This window comes from Callospermophilus lateralis, chromosome 12 (assembly GCF_048772815.1).
Source record: "Callospermophilus lateralis isolate mCalLat2 chromosome 12, mCalLat2.hap1, whole genome shotgun sequence".
Lineage (NCBI taxonomy): Eukaryota > Metazoa > Chordata > Mammalia > Rodentia > Sciuridae > Callospermophilus > Callospermophilus lateralis.
The window spans coordinates 43547072-43567385 of NC_135316.1; the positions used below are offsets into that span (position 1 = coordinate 43547072).

Here is a 20314-nt window from a genome sequence, read left to right on the forward strand (position 1 = left end):
TTCATACATTTGATTCAAGTGGGTTATGAACTCCCATTTTTACCCCAAGTACAGATTGCACAATCACATCAGTTACACATCCACATTTTACATAATGCCATATTAGGGACTGTTGTATTCTGCTACCTTTCCTATCCCCTACTATCCCCCCTTCCCTCCCCTCCCATCTTCTCTCTCTACCCCATCTGCTGTAATTCAATTCTCTCCCTTGTTTTTTTTTTTTTCCCCTTTCCCCTCACAACCTCTTATATGTAATTTTGGGTAACAGTGAGGGTCTCCTTCCATTTCCATGCAATTTCCCTTCTCTCTTCCTTTCCCTCCCACCACTCGTCTCTGTTTAATGTTAATCTTTTCCTCATGCTCTTCCTCCCTGCTCTGTTCTTAGTTGTTCTCCTTATATCAAAGAAGATATTTGGCATTTGTTTTTAAGGGATTGGCTAGCTTCACTTAGCATAATCTGCTCTAATGCCATCCATTTCCCTGCAAATTCTATGATTTTGTCATTTTTTAGTGCTGCGTAATACTCCATGGTGTATAAATGCCACATTTTTTTTTTTTTTATCCATTCATCTATTGAAGGGCATCTAGGTTAGTTCTACAGTCTAGCTATTGTGAATTGTGCTGCTATGAACATTGATGTGGCAGTATCCCTATAGTACGCTCTTTTAAGGTCTTCAGGGAATAGTCCGAGAAGGGCGATAACTGGGTCAAATGGTGGTTCCATTCCCAGCTTTCCCAGGAATCTCCATACTGCTTTCCAAATTGGCCACACCAGTTTGCAGTCCCACCAGCAATGTACAAGTGTACCCATTTCCCCTACATCCTCGCCAGCACTTATTGTTGTTTGACTTCATAATGGCTGCCAATCTACTAGAGTGAGATGGTATCTTAGGGTGGTTTTGATTTGCATTTCTCTGACTGCTAGAGATGGTGAGCATTTTTTCATGTACTTGTTGATTGATTGTATGTCCTCCTCTGAGAAGTGTCTGTTCAGGTCCTTGGCCCATTTGTTGATTGGGTTATTTGTTATCTTATTGTCTAATTTTTTGAGTTCTTTGTATACTCTGGATATTAGGGCTCTATCTGAAGTGTGAGGAGTAAAAATTTGTTCCCATGATGTAGGCTCCCTGTTTACCTCTCTTATTGTTTCTCTTGCTGAGAAAAAACTTTTAGTTTAAGTAAGTCCCATTTGTTGATTCTTGTTATTAATTCTTGTGCTATGGGTGTCCTATTAAGGAATTTGGAGCCCGACCCCACAATATGTAGATCGGAGCCAACTTTTTTTTCTATCAGATGCAGAGTCTCTGATTTGATATCAAGCTCTTTGATCCATTTTGAGTTAACTTTTGTGCATGGCGAGAGAAAGGGATTCAGTTTCATTTTGGTGCATATGGATTTCCAGTTTTCCCAGCACCATTTGTTGAAGATGCTATCCTTCCTCCATGCATGCTTTTAGCCCCTTTATCAAATATAAGAAAATTGTAATTTTGTGGATTGGTCTCTGTGTGCTCTATTCTGTACCATTGGTTCACTCGCCTGTTTTGGTACCAGTTCCATGCTGTTTTTGTTACTATTGCTCTGTAGTACAGTTTGAAATCTGGTATCGCTATACCACCAGATTCACCCTTCCTGCTTAAAATTGCTTTTGCTATTCTGGGTCTTTTGTTTTTCCATATGAATTTTATGATTGATTTATCTATTTCTACAAGAAATGCCGTTGGGATTTTGATTGGGATTGCATTAAACCTATAGAGAACTTTGGGTAGTATCGCCATTATGATGATGTTAGTTCTGCCTATCCAAGAACAGGGTATATTTTTCCATCCTCTAAGATCTTCTTCTATTTCTCTCTTTAGGGTTTTGTAGTTTTCATTGTATAAATCTTTCACCTCTTTTGTTAGGTTGATTCCCAAGTATTTTATTGTTTTTGAGGATATTGTGAATGGAGTGGTTTTCCTCATTTCCATTTCAGAAGTTTTGTTGCTGATATACAGGAATGCCTTTGATTTATGGGAGTTGATTTTATATCCTGCCACTTTGCTGAATTCATGTATTAGCTCCAGTAGTTTCTTTGTAGACCCTTTTGTGTCTTCTAGGTATAGGATCATATCATCCGCAAATAGTGATAATTTAAGTTCTTCTTTTCCTATTTTTATGCCTTTAATTTCTTTTGTCTGTCTAACTGCTGTGGCTAGTATTTCAAGAACTAAATTGAATAGAAGTGGTGAGAGAGGGCATCCCTGTCTTGTTCCAGATTTTAGAGGGAATGCCTTCAGTTTTTCTCCATTTAGAATGATGCTAGCCTGAGGCTTAGCATATATAACTTTTACAATGTTGAGGTAAGTTCCTGTTATCCCTAGTTTTTCTAGTGTTTGGAACATAAAGGGATGCTGTACTTTGTCGAATGCTTTTTCTGCATCTATCGAGATGATCATATGGTTCTTATCTTTAAGTCTATTGATGTGGTGAATAACATTTATTGATTTCTGTATATTGAACCAGCCTTGCATCCCAGGGATGAATCCTACTTGATCATGGTGCACAATTTTTTTGATATGCTTTTGTATTCGATTCGCCAGGATTTTATTGAGGATTTTTGCATCTAAGTTCATTAGAGATATTGGTCTGTAGTTATCTTTCTTTGAAGTGTCTTTGTCTGGTTTCGGGATCAGGGTAATGTTGACCTCATAGAATGAATTTGGAAGAGCTCCTTCTTTTTCTATTTCTTGAAATAACTTGAAAAATATTGGTATTAATTCTTCTTTGAAGGTTTGTAAAACTCCACTGTATACCCATCCGGTCCAGGGCTTTTCTTGGTTGGTAGTCTTTTGATGGCTTCTTCTATTTCCTCCTTTGTTGTTGGTCTGTTTAAATTGTGTGTGTCTTCCTGACTCAATCTGGGCAGATCATATGTCTTAAGAAATTTATCGATATCTTCACTATCTTCTATTTTATTGGAATATAGGGTTTCAAAATAATTTCTAATTATCTTCTTTATTTCTGTAGTGTACGTTGTGATATTGCCTTTTTCATCCCGTATGTTCGTAATTTGAGTTCTCTCTCTCTTCTTCTCTTCGTTAGCATGGCTAAGGGTCTGTCGATTTTTTTTTTTTTTTAATTGAGAGAGAGGTATAGAGAGGTAGAGAGAGAGAGAATTTTTTTTTTTTTAATATTTACTTTTTAGTTATCGGTGGGCACAACATCTTTGTTTGCATGTGGTGCTGAGGATTGAACCAGGGCGGCACGCATGCCAGGCAAGCGCACTACCGCTTGAGCCACATCCCCAGCCCCGGGTCTGTCGATCTTATTTATTTTTTCGAAGAACCAACTTTTAGTTTTATCAATTTTTTCAATGGTTTTTTTTGGCTTCAATTTTATTGATTTCCTCTCTGATTTTTATTATTTCTTGTCTTCTACTACATTTGCTGTTGTTTTGTTCTTCCTTTTCTAGGGTTTTGAGATGAAGTGTGAGCTCATTTATTTGTTGGTTTTTTCTTTTTTTGAGGAATGACCTCCAGGCGATGAATTTCCCTCTTAAAACTGCTTTCATTGTGTCCCATAGATTCCGATATGTTGTGTCTATATTTTCATTTATCTCTAAGAATTTTTTGATTTCCTCCTTTATGTATTCTGTAACCCATTGATCATTCAGTAACATATTGTTCATTTTCCAGGTGATGCAGGATTTGTCCTTCCTTCTTTTATCATTGATTTCCAGTTTCATTCCATTATGATCAGATAAGATGCATGGTATTATCTCCACACCTTTATATTTACTAAGAGTTGCCCTATGGCATAATATATGGTCTATCTTTGAGAAGGATCCATGTGCTGCTGAGAAGAACGTGTATCCACTTGATGATGGTTGATATATTCTATGTATTTCGGTTAAGTCTAGGTTATTGATTGTGTTATTGAGTTTTATAGTTTCTTTATTCAGCTTTTGTCTGGAGGATCTGTCCAATGGAGAGAGCGATGTATTGAAGTCACCGTTAATTATTGTGTTGTCGTCTATTTGACTCTTGAACTTGAGGAGAGTTTGTTTTATGAACATTGCAGCACCATTGTTTGGTGCATACATATTGATAATTGTTATGTCTTGTTGGTGAATGGTTCCTTGTAACAGTATATAGTGTCCTTCTTTATCCCTTTTGATTAACTTAGGTTTGAAGCTGATTTTATTCTATATGAGTATGGCCACTCCTGCTTGCTTCTGAGGACCATGTGAGTGGTATGATTTTTCCCAATCTTTCACCTTCAGCCTGTGTATGTCTTTTCCTATCATATGAGTCTCCTGAAGGCAGCATATTGTTGGATCTGTTTTTTTAATCCAGGTTACTAGCCTATGTCTCTTGATTGGTGAATTTAAGCCATTAACATTTAGGGTTACTATTGATATATGGTTTGTACTTCCAGTCATGCTTATTTATTTATTTATTTTAATTTGGCTAGTTTTTCCTCTTTGGTTATTTTCCTCCCCCTTTACTGAGATACCTCCCACTGTTAGTTTTGGGTGCTGTTTTTGAATTCCTCTTCTTGTAGTGTTTTGCTGAAAATGCCTTGCAGTGCTGGTTTTCTGGCTGCGAATTCTTTTAACTTTTGTTTTTCATGAAATGTTTTAATTTCATTGTCAAATATGAAGCTTAATTTTGCTGGATACAGTATTCTTGGTTGGAGTCTATTATTTTTCAGCATCTGAAATACGTTGTTCCAGGATCTTCTCGCTTTCAACGTCTGTGATGAAAAATCAGCCGTTAACCTAATTGCTTTATCCCTGAATGTAATTTGCCTCCTTTCTCTCATAACTTTTAATATTCTCTCCTTGTTCTGTGTGTTGGATATCTTCATAATTATGTGTCTTGGAGTTGGTCTATTATGGTTTTGTATGTTTGGGGTCCTATAGGCTTCCAGGATTTGGCAATTGATTTCATCTTTCATATCTGGGAAGTTTTCTAAGATTATTTCATTCAACAGATTGTTCATTCCTTGGTTTGAACCTCTATACCTTCTTCTATCCCAATGACTCTCCAGTTTAGTTTTTTTATGACATCCCATATCTCTTGGTTCCATTGCTCGTGTTTTTTTAACATCCTTTCTGTATCGACTATATTCTTTTTGAGTTGATAAACTTTGTCTTCATTGTCTGATGTTCTGACTTCTATTTGATCTAGTTTATTTGTAATATTCTCGTTTGAGTTTTTAATTTGGTTTATGGTTTCCTGCATCTCCAGGATTACTCTTTGATTTTTTTTTTTAGGATCTCTATCTCCTGGTAGAGTTCATTCTTTGCAATTTGAATTTGCTTATGTAATTTGTTTTCCAAGTATTCTTTCATTGTTTCAACTTGCTGTCTCATGACTTCTCTAAGATTCCATTCCATCTGAGTCAGGTATGCCTTGAGTTCTTTCTCTGTCCATTTTTCTGATGCCTCTAGGTTCTCCTGTAGATTTAAGTTGTCCTGCATTGTTTGTAATCCTTTTTTCCCTTGTTTTTTCATGTTGTTCATGTTACTTTCCAACTCTAACTGCTGTGTTTCTGTTTTCTCCTATGAATTTGTTTTGGTTTTGTATATCTCTGTGGTTTCTCCTTTGTGGTGGCAGACTATGCCTAGAAATGTTGGGCTTTATTGTACTTTAAAGCTGATTCATTCAATTCATAAAAGGCTTCCGGATTCTGTATGCATATAGTGATTTGTTGTTTGTTCTTAGGACTTTATGTTTAGGTTAGGTGCTATGATGGTATGAGTGTTAGTATGTCTTGGCTACTTTGGAAGATTGCTCTACTGAAGGGGGATATTAACAGGCAATTGGATCAGGGTGTTTGGTAGTAGCTAGGTATTTAGCAGCCCTATAGACAGCCTTGAAATATTCACCTATTTGCATTTAGACAATTACACATAATGGAAGACGTAATGCTTTGGTTGAAAGTTGGGGGGTAAGGGAAGGAAGGTGCTCTTTAAAAGAAAGAAGGAGAGAGAGAGAGAGATAGATTAGAGGAGAATGGAAAGAACAATAAAAGTTGAAATGGGAAAGAAAGAAAGAAGGAAAAGGGGAGAAAAGAAAAAAGAGAAAAAAGAAAAAAAAAAGAAATTGAAGTCTTAGAGATCGTTTTCTTCTCTTCCAGTAGGCAGAGCTGTGACCTCCGCGCCGAGCTTCTGCCATCTATGTGCCGACAGCAATCCCTGTAAGGCGGCTCCTGGGAGTCTCTAAATCCTGTTAGTCCGGTGCCATTTCACTTCTCCCACCCCTCACTCCCTTCCTCCTGCCAGCCAGCCGGGTCCTGTTCACTGGAGGCAGTTCCCCAAGGATCTGGTTACACTTGCAGTCCCACCGCGTGCCCTATTTCCTGAACAACTGAGCACTCTCTCTGTCATTCATCTAAATCCCAGTGCTGTGGAGCGGTGATCTAGGAACCAACAGTTTACTTTTTCTGGATCCCTTTGGTGGGCACGCCCCCGGAAACTGGCAGCTAAGACCTTGGGTGTCGCTGCTGGTGGTAAGGGTAGTTGGGGATGGGGAATCCCCTCTGCTTCCCTCGGCCCCTACCTTCACATCCACTTCGCTGGCGGTAGGAGGTGTTGGGGGTCGGGAGTGCCCTCTGCTTCCCTTTGCCCCTATAGTCATGCCCACTCCATTGGCTGTCGGGGGAGTTGGGGGTGGGGAGTCTTCTCTGTTTCCCTTCGTCCCTACAGTCACGCCCAAGCCGCTGGCGGTAGGGGGAGTTGGGGGTCGGGATCCCTAGGCCCCTACAGTCACGTCCCTGGAGAGATTCCCGAGGTTTCCCGGCTGTTCTTATCTGGTGGGGGTCGGAGTCACACACCTGCTAAAGTGGATTCCGCTGGGAAGGAATTCCGTCTGCCGACCTCCGGTGACGTCACCTCTCTGCTATGGCGGGCCCCAGGCTCCTTGCTGGAGTATCCGAAGGGAGGGGTGGGACTGGTCTCTCTCTGGTCTGACCCAATCTTGGATGGTTTCAGTTCCCGGTTCGCTATTTCATGAAGGCTTGGCTAAAGACCTCTTCCTAGAGTCCCTGCGCCACTCCTGCTGAGCTGCGTCTCCGAGGCAGGTCGCTGGGTTGCGTGGGCCGCGGCCACCCCTGCCGGTCGCCGGATCGCGTGGGCGGCGGCTGGCGGATCTGGACCTCTGCGCCGCGTGGCGGAGATTCACTTGTCTGGGGCAAACTGTCACCTACAAAAATCCTACTAATTCCCGGCCGGTCTCTCTTCAGTGGAATTTTGCTAGAAGTTTCTCAGCAGGTAGAATCTAAGCGTATCAGTGCGTCTCTCTGACTCCGTTATTGAGGAGGTACTGAAAGCACTGCCTCCCCACCCGCCGCCATGTTGGATCTCTATAAATCTAATCTTAATCCTCTTCTTAGTTTGCTCTCTGACTAATGCTTGTTTAGAAGTAAGGTTTATTCTATTTCTCTGAATTTTCTCATTTTAACCCTCTTCTTTTTCCTTCCCTTTTATTTTCTCTTTCTCTCAAAATACCATTGAGTACTGTATTCCAGGTATATTTCTGGACAAAGAGGATAGGCAGTGAACAAGATGCACATGGCCTCTGTATTGTTGGAGCTCATGGTTTGGTGAGGGAATGATGCATTAAATCATAATCTCAAATAAAATTACAATTATAGGTTATGAGATAAATTATAAAAAATTTTCAAACAAAAATGAAAAATGAATTGAATGTGCGTGTTAGGGAACGTTACCCAGTCTAAGGAGTTAGAAATACTTTCCTGAGTAAGTGACACTTAGGCTGGGGATTCAAAGATAAGTAGTGGATAACAGGAGATGTGGAAGAAAATTTCAGGCAAAGGGGAAGCTTTTGTGAAAGTACCATAGGAGCTCAATAGGTTCAGACAACTGAAGAAATGTCATTGTAGCTGGAGGATGTTGAACAAGTTAGAGAGGAATGTGGAGTGAAACTGGAGAGGTGGGCCAAGATTGGTTACTGGAAGATACTTTAATCAGTGCCAATGCTTTTAGATTTTATGTTAAGAGAATTGAGAAGATACTGAGTTTTAAATGGAGGGAAGTTCTCACTTAAGACTTGTGATTTTAAAAGCTTACCTAGTTCCTGTGTGAAGAATGGATTGAAGGGGGGATAAATATATATGTGCAGAAGTAAGTTAAGAAGGTTTGTCAGTGGTTCAGGCAAAAGATGGTGATAACTATATTATTAGTTACCACAGTAGAGATGCTGTGGACAGAATCAAGAACTATTAAAAGATATAATTGACAAGATTTTGTGATTATTTTGATTGGAAGAGAGAAGCCTGAGGAATTGTTAAGGATAAAATTTTCTTATGCTGGTTGCTCTTGTCTGTCTTGACATTTTAGTATCTTAAATTCAAATGTCTTCAAAATGGACTTTCCCTACCCACAAATGACCTAGGCTTAAAACTCTTTTTCTGTCATTGCTTCTACCAGTTATCAGGTCTAAGGACTGGACTTCTTTAGTCATCTTGAATTTTCCTCTCCTCCCCATCTCCCTGTCTTCTTGTAGTTGTTCTATCCTTACCCCTTCACCACTCCTAACCCCTTCTCTTTTTATCTAATAGCTATTGTATCCTCTTGCTAGATTATTATACTGTGCTTTCTATTCAAGTCTTTGAACTCCTCCAGGGCAAGAACTGTCTTTTTCATTTTGTATCTTCACTACTTAGTAGTGTGCATCTAAGTGTGTTGAAAATAAAAATATTAAGTGAAATGAATAAAATGTTTGTTTGCCTTGCCTCTTGTTTCTTCCACTGTAATCCTTATTCTTATCACCTTTCCCCCCTGCTTTCTTAGAGTCACTCAGAGACCTCCTTTTTCTCAAAAAAATATTTTAGTCTTAAGGATGTGAGGTAATGAAAAACTCATTGCTGGATATACAAGTGTATGAGTTCAGGATTTTTCGTATATTAATTCAGTAAAAAGTGACTTGAGTTTTTTTTTTCTTCTTGCTGCAGTGTATGTAACTCATTCCCAGAGAAAGCAGTTTTTTTTTTTTTTTTGGCGGCGGGGGGACGTGACTGATGTTTATTAGCAATCCCCACTGTTTAATAAAGTTCTAAAAAGCTTGATTTGATACCTTTTTCATGTTTTACTTTTTGTAAAATTTGTTTTTGCAGAATTCAAATTTTATAATTATTTATTATTTAATGTATTTCCTAGCTGTCCAGTATTGCAGACAGCTCAATAGCTATTTATTTGATAGTATCTTAATGTATATGCAGAGTATCCTGTTTCATGGAAAGTTTGTAAGAGAAATATTCAAATGTCTGTTTTGGTGATACCTATTTTTAATAGCTTTGTATATCCTTATATGAATGTTCATAATTATTTTGTCCACTTTTTTAATTTTTAGGAATAAGAAAATTTTAAATAAGAAGAAATTGAAAAGAAAACAGAAAAGCAAATCAAAAGTGAAAACAAGAAGCAAGGTAAAGTTGCTGGTAATTTATGGGGAATGAGGACTTTTTCATATAATAATTTGAATAAAAATGACAGGATTTAAAAAATGTGAGTATAATTAGCAAAACATTCTGCTTCTATGTGCTGAAATAATTTTGTAAAAACTTTTTATAATTTGGTTCTGCTTTTACCTTCATCTTTAGTTTAGGCTGTTTCTTTACCAGTAGACTGAAAGTTATTAATATCTGGGTGTGGAAAAATATTTATTATTTATTCTCTTTTTTTTACGATACTGGGGATTGAACTCAGGGGCACTCGACCACTGAACCACATTCCCAGTAATATTTTGTATTTTATTTAGAGACAGGATCTCACTGAGTTGCTTAGCACCTCACTGTTGCTGAAGCTGGCTTTGAACCTGTGATCCTCCTGTCTCAGCCTCCCTAGCCACTGGGATTACAGGAGTGCGCCCACCATGCCCAGCCTATTCTCATTACTTAATCCGTTCTTTGGGGAACATATTCGTAGCTCTTCTCTATTTTTCACTTTGACTACATGTATTTGAAATAGTAAATTTTGGTTTGTGAGTTGGGCCTTGGATTTGGATTCATTATATTATGCCCTTCTTGACATGAATTAAGAAGACTCTGGATGTGTCTATATTGTTCTGGCTTTTGACTGGTGATAGTTGTGCAAAAGAAGAGGCAATGTGGATATTTGTTTTAGGGGGAACCTTAGAGACTAGAAATCTATTTTTTTCCATCTGATAGAGAAATCTTGTCTATAAAGTCTGTCCAGAGCCAACTTTCTATTTTTTAGACTGTTTTCTATTAAATAGTTCTACTAAGAAAACTAGACAAGAGGAAAAGAAGAGTTGTAACTATGGTTTACTGAATAGTTCATATTGAGTTAGATAAATAGTAGTTTAGCTGGGTCTGCATAATGTATTTAAGTTCTGGAGGCAAGTGTTTCCTGCTTTTTAAAATTAGTGTTCTTGCTATTATAATTGAACAAAGTCTACTTTGAAGTAGTAAATCCATTAAAATAACGGTGGGGGATGGGATCTATTTGGTTTCTCTATTTGAAAACACAGCTGGATGCAGAAAATAATGTCATCAAATCTGTGTCTTCTTCTCTTGTCTATGCTTTCCTCTGTTGTGTGCCTATGCTGGTGGCTGGAGGCTAAAGCTGCTGGCAGCTCCAGCTTAATTTTCTTTTATTAAGAAACATTTCTTTTACTGCTAGCAGAAAGTCTGGTAGGAGTTTTGATTGAACCCATCACTCATTTTGATCAGGGAGATGGGGTACTTTGGTTAGACTAAGTTAAGTTTGTAAGCCTGTGACAACCATAGTGAGTATACCATGTGGAATGGGGGAAGGCAGATATGTAATAGGTGTTCAGTTGTATTACCTCTCATTACCTCTGGTTTTGGAATAGAAGAGAGAGGTAAAGAGCTTTCTTAATATATAAAAACTCTAACAAATACACATCATTCAGATTCCAGCTTCTACTCCTTTTCCACTTTTTATTGTGTGCAAAGTCAGAGAGTAGCAATCTTTAACAATTTTTTCTTTCAAGGTTTCATTTGGTAATTTTCCTACAGTGGGAAGGAAGAAATGGGAAATCAAGGTGTTTTATCCCCTCTAACTACTTTTGTGCCTGTAGTAATTGAAGTTGCTTTTCTTGTCCTCAGTGTTGGATCTTTTTTAAGAGTAGCTTTTAATAAGAGTGATATAAATAAATTCATTCATTTATTCTTCAAACATTAATTGTGCACTATGTGCAAACATTGGGCTAGGTATTTGGATACAAAAATGCTAAGAAGCATTTCCTGATCACTACAAGCATATGTAAAATTTGAATAATCTCCTTACTAGAGAGATCCTTAATCACAAACTCTTTAGTCATATCTGTAGAGTTCCTTTTTCTATGTAATGTGTCATATTCACAGGTTCTGGGTATTAGGGTGTTGATATTTTTGAAGGCCATTATTTTACCCACCATACCCCTCTTGTATATTTCTTGCACTTAGCTGACAAAATTCAATCCTATACAAATCCAATATTTTGTCTTTCACTGAAGATCCGTGTTCTGCTGAAGGGAATTCAAGACTAAATAGATAATATTAGACATTGATGATCACCAATCTCAAATGGATCTTTCATGTCCAGACTATTTTATTGCTTTTTATAAAATAGTTCTTCCATTTTTTACTGTGATTGATATGTTTCCCATTTTCTTTAAACCTCTGGTAAATTCTATGTTCCAGTATGTCTTCACTTTCTTTATTTTTTAAGTTATTTTATTTTATTTGTTCTAATTTGTTATATACGACAGCAGAATGCAGTTCAATTTATATTACACAAATAGAGCACAGTTTTTCATGTCTCTGGTTGTACACAAAGTAGAGTCACACCATTTGTGTTTTCATACATGTACTTAGGGTAATGGTGTCCATCTCATGCCACGTCTTTCCTGTCCCCATGCCTCCTCCCTTCCCCTTTCTCCCCTTTGCCCTATCTACAGTTCATCTATTCCTCACATGTTGCCACCCACCCGCATCTCTAATACGAATCAGCATCCTTATATCAGAGAAAACATTTGGCATTTTTTTTTTTTTTTTTGGATTTGGCTTACTTCACTTACCATGATATTCATTTATCTTGATTTTATTCTCTTTTAATTCTGAGTAATATTCCATTGTGTATATATACCACGTTTTCTTTATCCATTAATCTACTGAAAGATATCTAGGTTGGTTCCACAATTTAGATATTGTGTATCATGCTGCTATAAACATTGATGTGGCTGTGTCCCTGTAGTATGCTGTTTTTAAGTCCTTTGGGTATAAACCAAAGAGTGTGATAGCTGCATCAGATGGTGGTTGCATTTCTAGTTTTCCAAGGAATCTTCATACTGCACCAATTTGCAGTCCCACCACCAATGTGTGAGTGTGTCTTTTTCTCCACATCCTCGCCAATACTTGTTGTTGTTGGTATTCTTAATAGCTGCCATTCTGACTGGAGTGAGATGAAATCGTAGAGTGGTTTTGATTTGAATTTCGTTAATTGCTAGAGATGTTGAACATTTTTTCAGGTATTTGTTGATTGATTATATGTCCTGAGAAGTGTCTGTTCAGTTTCTCGGCCCATTTATTGATTGGGCTATTTATTCATTCATTCATTTATTTATTTTGTGCTAAGATTTTTGAGTTCTTTGTGCTCTTTCTGATGTGCGTGTGGTAAAAATTTGCTTCCATTCTGTAGGCTCTCTATTCACTTCACTGATTGTTTCTTTTGCTGAGAAGAAGTTTTTCTGTTTGAATCCATCCCATTTATTGATTCTTGATTTTAATTCTTGTACTATAGGAGTCTTATTAAGGAAATCAGGGGCTAATCATGATGAAGATTTGGGCCTACTTGTATTAGGTGCAAGGTCTCTGGTTTAATTCCTAGGTCCTTGATACATTTTTTGAGTTTTGAATGTGGTGAAAGTTAGGGGACTAATTTCATTTTGTTGTATATGGATTTTAAGTTTTCCCAGCACCGTTTGTTAAAGAGGATATCTCTTCTTTAATATATGTTTTTGGCTCCTTTGTCTAATATGAGATTCATTTATGTGGATTTGTTTCTATGTCCTCTATTCTGTACCATTGGTTTACTAGTGTGTTTTGGTGCCAATACCATGCTGTTTTTATTAATATTGCTTTGTAGTATAGATTAAGGTCTGGTATAGTGATGCCACCTGCTTCACTCTTCTTGCTAAGGATTGCTTTAACTATTCTGGGTCTCTTATTTTTCCAGATGACTTTCATGACTGCTTTTTGTATTTCTGTGAGGAATGTCATTGGATTTTGGTTGGGATTGCATTAAATCTGTATAGTGCTTTAGGTAGAACGGTCATTTTGACAATGTTAATTCTGCCTATCTAAGAACAAGGTAGATCTTTCCATCTTCTAAGGTCTTTAATTTCTTTTTTTAGCATTCTATAGATTTCATTGTAGAGGTCTTTCACTTCTTTCATTAAGTTGATTCCCAAGTAGTTTATTTTCTTTATGCTGTTGTAAATGGGGTAGTTTTCCTTGTTTCTCTTTCAGAGGATTTGTCACTGATATACAGAAATGCTTTTCTATGGGTGTTGATTTTGTATCCTGCTACTTTGCTGAATTTATTTACTAGTTCTAGAAGTTTACTGGGGAATTTTTTTTGGGTCTTCTAGGTATAGAATTGTATCGTTGGCAAATAGTGTAAATTTGAGTTCTCCTTTACCTATCCGTATCCCTTTAATTTCTTTCATCTAATTGCTCTGGTCAGTGTTTCAAGAACTGTGTTAAATAGAAGTGGTGAAAGAGGGCATCCTTGTCTTGTTCCAGTTTTTTAGGGGGAATGATTTCAATTTTTCTCCATTTAGAATGTTGTTGGCCTGGGGCTTAGCATAGATAGCTTTTACAATAATGAGATATATTCCCGTTTCCCTGGTTTTTCTAGTGTTTTGAACATGAAGGGGTGCTATATTTTGTCAAAATCTTATCTATTGATCATCATATGGTTCTTTCCTTTAAGTCTATTGATGTGATGAGTTACATTTATTGATTTCTGTATGTTGAACCAACCGTGCATCCCTGGAATGAACCCTACTTGATAGTGGTGTACTATCTTTTTGATATGTTTTTGTATTCGATTTGCCAGAATTTTATTTAGAAGTTTTGCATCCATGTTCATTGGAGACATTGGTGTGAAGTTTTCTTTTTTTTGATGTGTCTTTGCCTGGTTTTGGAATCAGGATGATATTGGTCCCATAAAATGAGTTTGGTAGTGCTGCCTCTTTTTCTATTTCCTGAAATAAATTGAAGAGTATTGGTATTAGTTCTTCTTTAAAGGTCTTGTAGAACTCTCCTATGTATCCATCCAGTCCTCTGCTTTTCTTGGTTGGTAGGCTTCTGATGGTGTCTTCTATTTTGTTGCTTGAAATTGATCTGTTTAAATTCTGCATATCATCCTGATTCAATTTGGGCAAATCATATGACTCTAGAAATTTGTCAATGCCTTTGAAATTTTGTATTTTATTGGAGTACAAGTTTTCAAAATAATTTCTAATTATCTTCTGTGTTTCTGTTGTGTCTGTTGGGATATTTCCTTTTTCATCATGGAAGTTAGTAATTTAAGTTTTCTCTCTCTTTATCTTTGCTTTCTTGACTAAAGATTTATCAATTTTATTTATTTTTTCAAAGAACCAACTTTTTGTTTTGTCAGTTTCTTCAATTTTTTTTTTGTTTCAGTTTCATTGATTTCAGCTCTGATTTTAATAATTTTCTGTTTTCTACTGATTTTGGTGTTAATTTGCTTTTCTTTTTCTAGGGCTTTGAAATGTAATGTTAGGTCATTTAGTTGTTGACTTTTTCTTCTGTTAAGGAATAAATTCCATGCAATGAACTTTCCTCTTAGTACTGCCTTCATAGTGGCCCAGAGATTTTTAATATGTTGTATCAGTGTCTAATTTATCTCTAAGAATTTTTAAATCTCCTCTTTTGCAACCCACTCTTCATTCAATAGCATATTATTTAATCTCCAGGTGTTGGAGTAGCTTTTATTTTTTATTTTATCATTGATTTCTAATTTCATTCCATTATGATCTCATAAGGTGCTGGGTAGTATCTCTGCTTTTTTTGTATTTGCTAAGAGTTGCTTTGCGGCATAATATATCGTCTATTTTAGAGAAGGATCCATGTGCTGCTGAGAAGAAAGTGTATTTGCTGGTTGATGGATGAAATATTCTCTATATGTCAGTTAAGTCTTAAGTTATTGATTATATTATTGAATTCTATAGTTTCTTTGTTCAGCTTTTGCCTGGAAGATCTATCCAGTGGTGAAAGAGGTGTGTTAAAGTCACCCAAAATTATTGTGTTGTGGTCTATTTGACTCTTGAACTTGAGAAGAGTTTGATTGATGAACATAGATGATCTATTGTTTGGGGCACATATTTTTGAAATTGTTATGTCTTGTTGATGTGTGTGGTTCCCTTGAGCAGTATGAAATGTTCTTCTTTATCCAGTTTTGTTAACTTTGGCTTAAAGTTTACTTTATTTGATATAAGGATGGAAACCCCTTCTTGTTTCTGCAGTCCAAATGAGTGGTATGTTTTTCCCCAACCTTTCCCCTTCCGTCTATGGATCGTTTCCTATGAGATGAGTCTTGGAGGCAGCATATTGTCGGGTTTTTTTTTTTTTTAATTAATCCAATCTGCCAGTCTATGTCTTTTGATTGGTGAGTTTAGCCATTAACATTCAGGGTTATTATTGAGACATGATTTGTATTCCCAGCCATCATATTTGTTAATTTTTAGTATTTAACTTGACTTGGTTTCTCCTTTGATTAGTTTTTCATTTAGTGTAATACCTCCCTCTGCTGATTTTCATTATTGTTTTTCATTTCTTCCTCATGGAATATTAGGCTGAGGATGGTCTGTAGTGCAGGCTTTCTAGCTGTATATTCTTTTAACTTTTTTTTTTTTTTTAATCACGGAAGGTTTCTATTTCATTATTGAGTCTAAAGCTTAATTTGCTGGATATAAGATTCTTGGTTGACATCTATTTTCTTTTAGAGCTTGGTATATGTTGTTTCAGGATCTTTTTTTAGCTTTCAGGGTCTGGGTTGAAAAATCTGCAGGTATCTTACTTAATTGGTTGCCCCCTATATGTAATTTGTTTCCTTTCTCTTGTGGCCTTTAAGGCTCTCTCCTTATTCTGTATGCTAGGCATTTTCATTATAATGTGCCTTGGTATGGATCTGTTGTGATTTTGTACATTTGGTGTCCTTGTAAGCCTCTTGGTTTTCCAATTTATTCTTTATGTTTGGAAACATTTTTCATATTATTTCATTGTTTATTCCTTTGGTTTGGAACTCTATGCCTTCCTCTATCCCATTTGTTCTTTTTATGTTATCCCATATTTCTTGAATGTTCTACTCATGGTTTCTTATCATCTTCACTGTGTGTTCTACATTCTTTTCAAGATTATATATTTTGTGTTTATTGTCTGGGATCCTGTCTTCCGAGTGGTCTAATCTGTTGGTGATACTTTCTATTGAGCCATTAATTTGGTGTATTGTTTCTTTGATTTCGATTTTTGCTTTTTTTTTTTTTTTTTTAGAACCTCTATCTCCTTATTGAAATAATCTTTTGCTTTCTGTGTTTGCTTATGTACCTCTTTATCGAAATGATCTTTTGCTGCCTATATTTGTTCTCTTATATCATCCTTTAATTCACAGAATATTTTAATTATGTACCTCCTGAACTCCTTCTCTGTCATTTCTTCCGTTGTCTATCCATGGATTCTAGTAATGTAGTGTCTTGATTTGTTTGGGATACTTTTTTCCCTTGTTTTTATTCATGTTGTTCCAGTGTCTTCCCTTGTAGCACTGTGAATCAAAGACGTTACTGTTTTTACCCTATAGGCCTATAGCCCTTTCAGTATTCTAATACTTCTCCTTTGAGGGGAAGAATAATGTTAACAGATCCCAGTACTAACAATATACAACCTTAAACCAAATAGTTGCTATTAAGACATTTACAATTTTGTCACAATATACGGAAATGGTGAGTTCAGTTATTATCTACAATATAAACAGTAGGTTTGCAAAAGGTTTTGTAGTTTCTGATGGTGGACAAAGAACAGGGGGTGATCTGTAGGATGAGATGTTGAGGGTAGGAGGTGAGGATATGGAGTTATTGGATCTTAGGAAATGTGAAAGAAGAATCTAAAGAAGATGGTTAGTAGCAGGAGAAGAGAGAGGAGGTGATTTTGGGGAGACAAGTAAGTGGGAAGATATTAGAGTACATAAAAGAAACACATAAATATTAAGAAAAACAAAAAAATGTAAAAATCGGAGATAAAAGAATAAACAAAACAATTGTAATATCCCATTCAGACATCCCAGTCCTCAGTATCCGGTTTCACAAATGTTGGGGATGTGAGGGTGGGAGAAGAGAGAGCGAGAAAAAAACAAAACACAATGTTGAAGGAAGAAACCAGGATTGTTTTGTTCAGAGATCAGTATCTTTCCTTCTCTTCTCATCCAACAGGTTGGGTTGTTTGTTGTTTGCTGATATCTCCACCCTCAGGATGGTGAAGGTTACCAGGGTGGGAGGATTGGTCTTGGGTACAGGGCACCTGGAAGTGGGTTATGGCACCATTGGCCCCTGAATGGAGACCCCACTGGGTCCAGAGACAGCCTACAGCCACAATGCTGCATGCCACAGAGCTGCATCTCTGAACATACTGCATCATATATCCCAAGGATTTCCTTTGGGGCCTGCTCCTGTGATGTGGACGCCTGTTTTTTTTTTTTTTTTTTTTTAAATCATCTGTAGGCCTCACAGTTCCTGGTCTCTAATTTAGTCTCTAAATTATATCTCACTCACCCTCTCCCTTTCTACTTCCTAATCGGGAATCTTTCTCTGTGGAGTTCTTGTGGGTTGTGCTCTGGGTGCTGTGTACCTGTCTTGGAGAGTTGTTTTGTATTGGGCAGTCACTGAGTTAGCGACTGTAGGGGAAGGGAGGAGTTGGGGACTATTGTACCTGCCTAGCCGGTGTTCCAAGCTGAAGAGTTGCCTCAACTAAAAATGGCAACGAAGGTGCCCCACGATGGCTGCTTTCAGTGATGAAGTTTTGGGTTGAGAGGGCGCCTAGGTGGTGGTGTTGGGCAATGTTTTCAGAAATGCAGCTCTGTGGCATGCAGCATTGTGGCTGTGGGCTGTCCCTGGACTCAGTGTGGGCTCTGTGGGGTTGGCAGGGCTGGCCTGGGCCTGCCTGGGCTCCCAGAGGGTCAGTGCAGCTGTCTGTCTTCACTTTCTTACAAGAGAAATGAAATGAATAACACAGGAAGCTTCCTCACCATCCTGATAACAAATGTATTTATATGTTAGGTTAGGTTTCTTAACAGCAGAGCTTGAGACAGGTATTTAAAGTACACAGTTTTGAAAATTAACATAAATGCAAAAACTATACCAGTCAAGCTTCAGAACATTTCCATCATCTTCAAGGATTTTCTCATGCTCTGCTGCATTCCATTCCTTTCTGCAACCCTGGCTCTAACAACCACAGATACATTTTCTGTCACTGTAGATTAGTTCCCATTTTCAAGAATTTAATATAAATGTGATTATACAATTGTTCCCTTTTTTATATGACTTCTTTCCATAAATACAGTATTTGTGTTTACATTATTGCCTATGTCAGTGGTTCATTTCTTTTTGTTTTGCTTACTAGTATCTCATTCTGTGGTTATATCACATTTTGTTGATCCAGTCACCTATTGTTGGACATTTTGGTGGTGTTTCTAGTTTTTGGCTATTGCAAAGTTGCTATGAACCTTTATGAACTAGTCTTAGTGTGGATATGTGTTTTTATTTTTTTTAGATGATTACCAGGAGTGGAATATTTAGATGGAATTTCTTTTGAGGATTTGCAAGAAGGATTCATAACACTCAGAAGCAATTTATACTCATAGCTAAGTTTTATTACAACATAGCCATTAGAAAAAAAGATATGTATTGATGTCTAAGGAGTTATGGCACAAGCTTCCTAGTTGGTTCTTGTCTGGGCATGTAGAATATGCTTTTGCTCTGGCAGTGAACTACAGTGAAATGTGTGGAAGCATAGTTGAGTCTTAAGAACTCAGACTTTTGTGGGTTTTGTCCCTTAGACGCATTCTGCTAAGCAGGCAGCCATGGCAAGTGAAACTTAGGTTTCATCATCAGTTTTGATGTTTGTGCAAAGCAGTCTGACAGGCCGGGAGTTATGTTCCATTGCTCTAGGTGTTTATAACAAAATCATCTATCACTACCATAAAAAAAGTTAAAACATCCACATTCCCAAAGGTTGGCCAAGAGTCAGTCACAGTTTTCTTAGAAAAATACAGGACTAAGCAACCAAACCTGCAGTGTTAGTTCTTTCCTCACAGGTAGCATGGTAAATGTAGTTCTTTGAGAAACTGAAAAACTGCTGAGTATGGTGGCACACGTCTGTAATCCCTGCCACTCAGGAGGCTGAGGCAAGAACATCACAAGTTCAAGGTGAGCCTTGCAAACTCAGGGGACTCTATCTCAAAATTTTAAAAAAGCAGGGAGGTCTGGAGATATAGAACAATAGTCTGGTTCCCTTGGGTTCAATCCCTAGTACTGGGGAAAAAAAAGGAAACTGAAAAATCATTCCAAAATGGTGGTTCATTTTACAATCTCAAAGCAGTATATGACAAATCCAGTGGCTTCACAGTTTTGCAAAAACATGGTAATAGATTTTAAGATCTTAGTAATTATAATTGGCATATAGGGGTTTCTCACTGTGGTTTTAGCTTTTCTTTAATGACTAATGACATGAACATCTCTTCATATGCTTGGCTATTTGTGAAATATCTGTTGAGATCTTGCTTCTCCTTTTATAATTGTCTTCTTGTAAAATTGTCAGAATTATATATCATAGATACAAGTACTTTGTCAGATATCTGTATTCCAAAACCTGTTCTGATTTGCTTTTTTCTTTCCTTATAGTACTTGAGAAAAATAAAAGTTTTATAAATCCAATTAGTTGATATTTTTCTCCCTTATTATAATCCCTGTATTTTGTGTCCTAAGAAATCTTTGTCTATCCTAAGATAAAGATTTTCTTCTTTACATTGCTCATGGAGAATTTATAGTTTTATCTAATATACTTAGGTTTGTGGTCTATCTCAAGTTAATTTTGGCTCTAAGTGTTCATGTTCATTTTTTTCCCCTTCACATTGATATTCAGTTGATTCAGCACCATTTGTTAAAGTTTCCAGTGAATTGTATTGGCATTTTTATAAAAAATCAGTTTGCCATATTTGTTTGTGTCATTTTCTTGAATGTGATTTGTTTAGTTGAGCTAGGTTTGT

At 36.9% G+C, this 20314-nt stretch overlaps 1 protein-coding gene across 5 annotated transcripts in view; it reads left to right on the top strand.

The window, feature by feature from the left end:
• The window catches only part of Mycbp2 (MYC binding protein 2), a 290494-nt gene that overhangs the window by 24249 nt on the left and 245931 nt on the right, over positions 1 to 20314 (top strand). For all 5 annotated transcript variants that reach the window (XM_076872632.2, XM_076872633.2, XM_076872636.2 and 2 more), the window contains exon 2: positions 9357 to 9432. In XM_076872632.2, coding sequence (XP_076728747.2) covers positions 9357 to 9432 — 76 coding nt within the window. The remainder of the gene's footprint in view (positions 1 to 9356; positions 9433 to 20314) is intronic.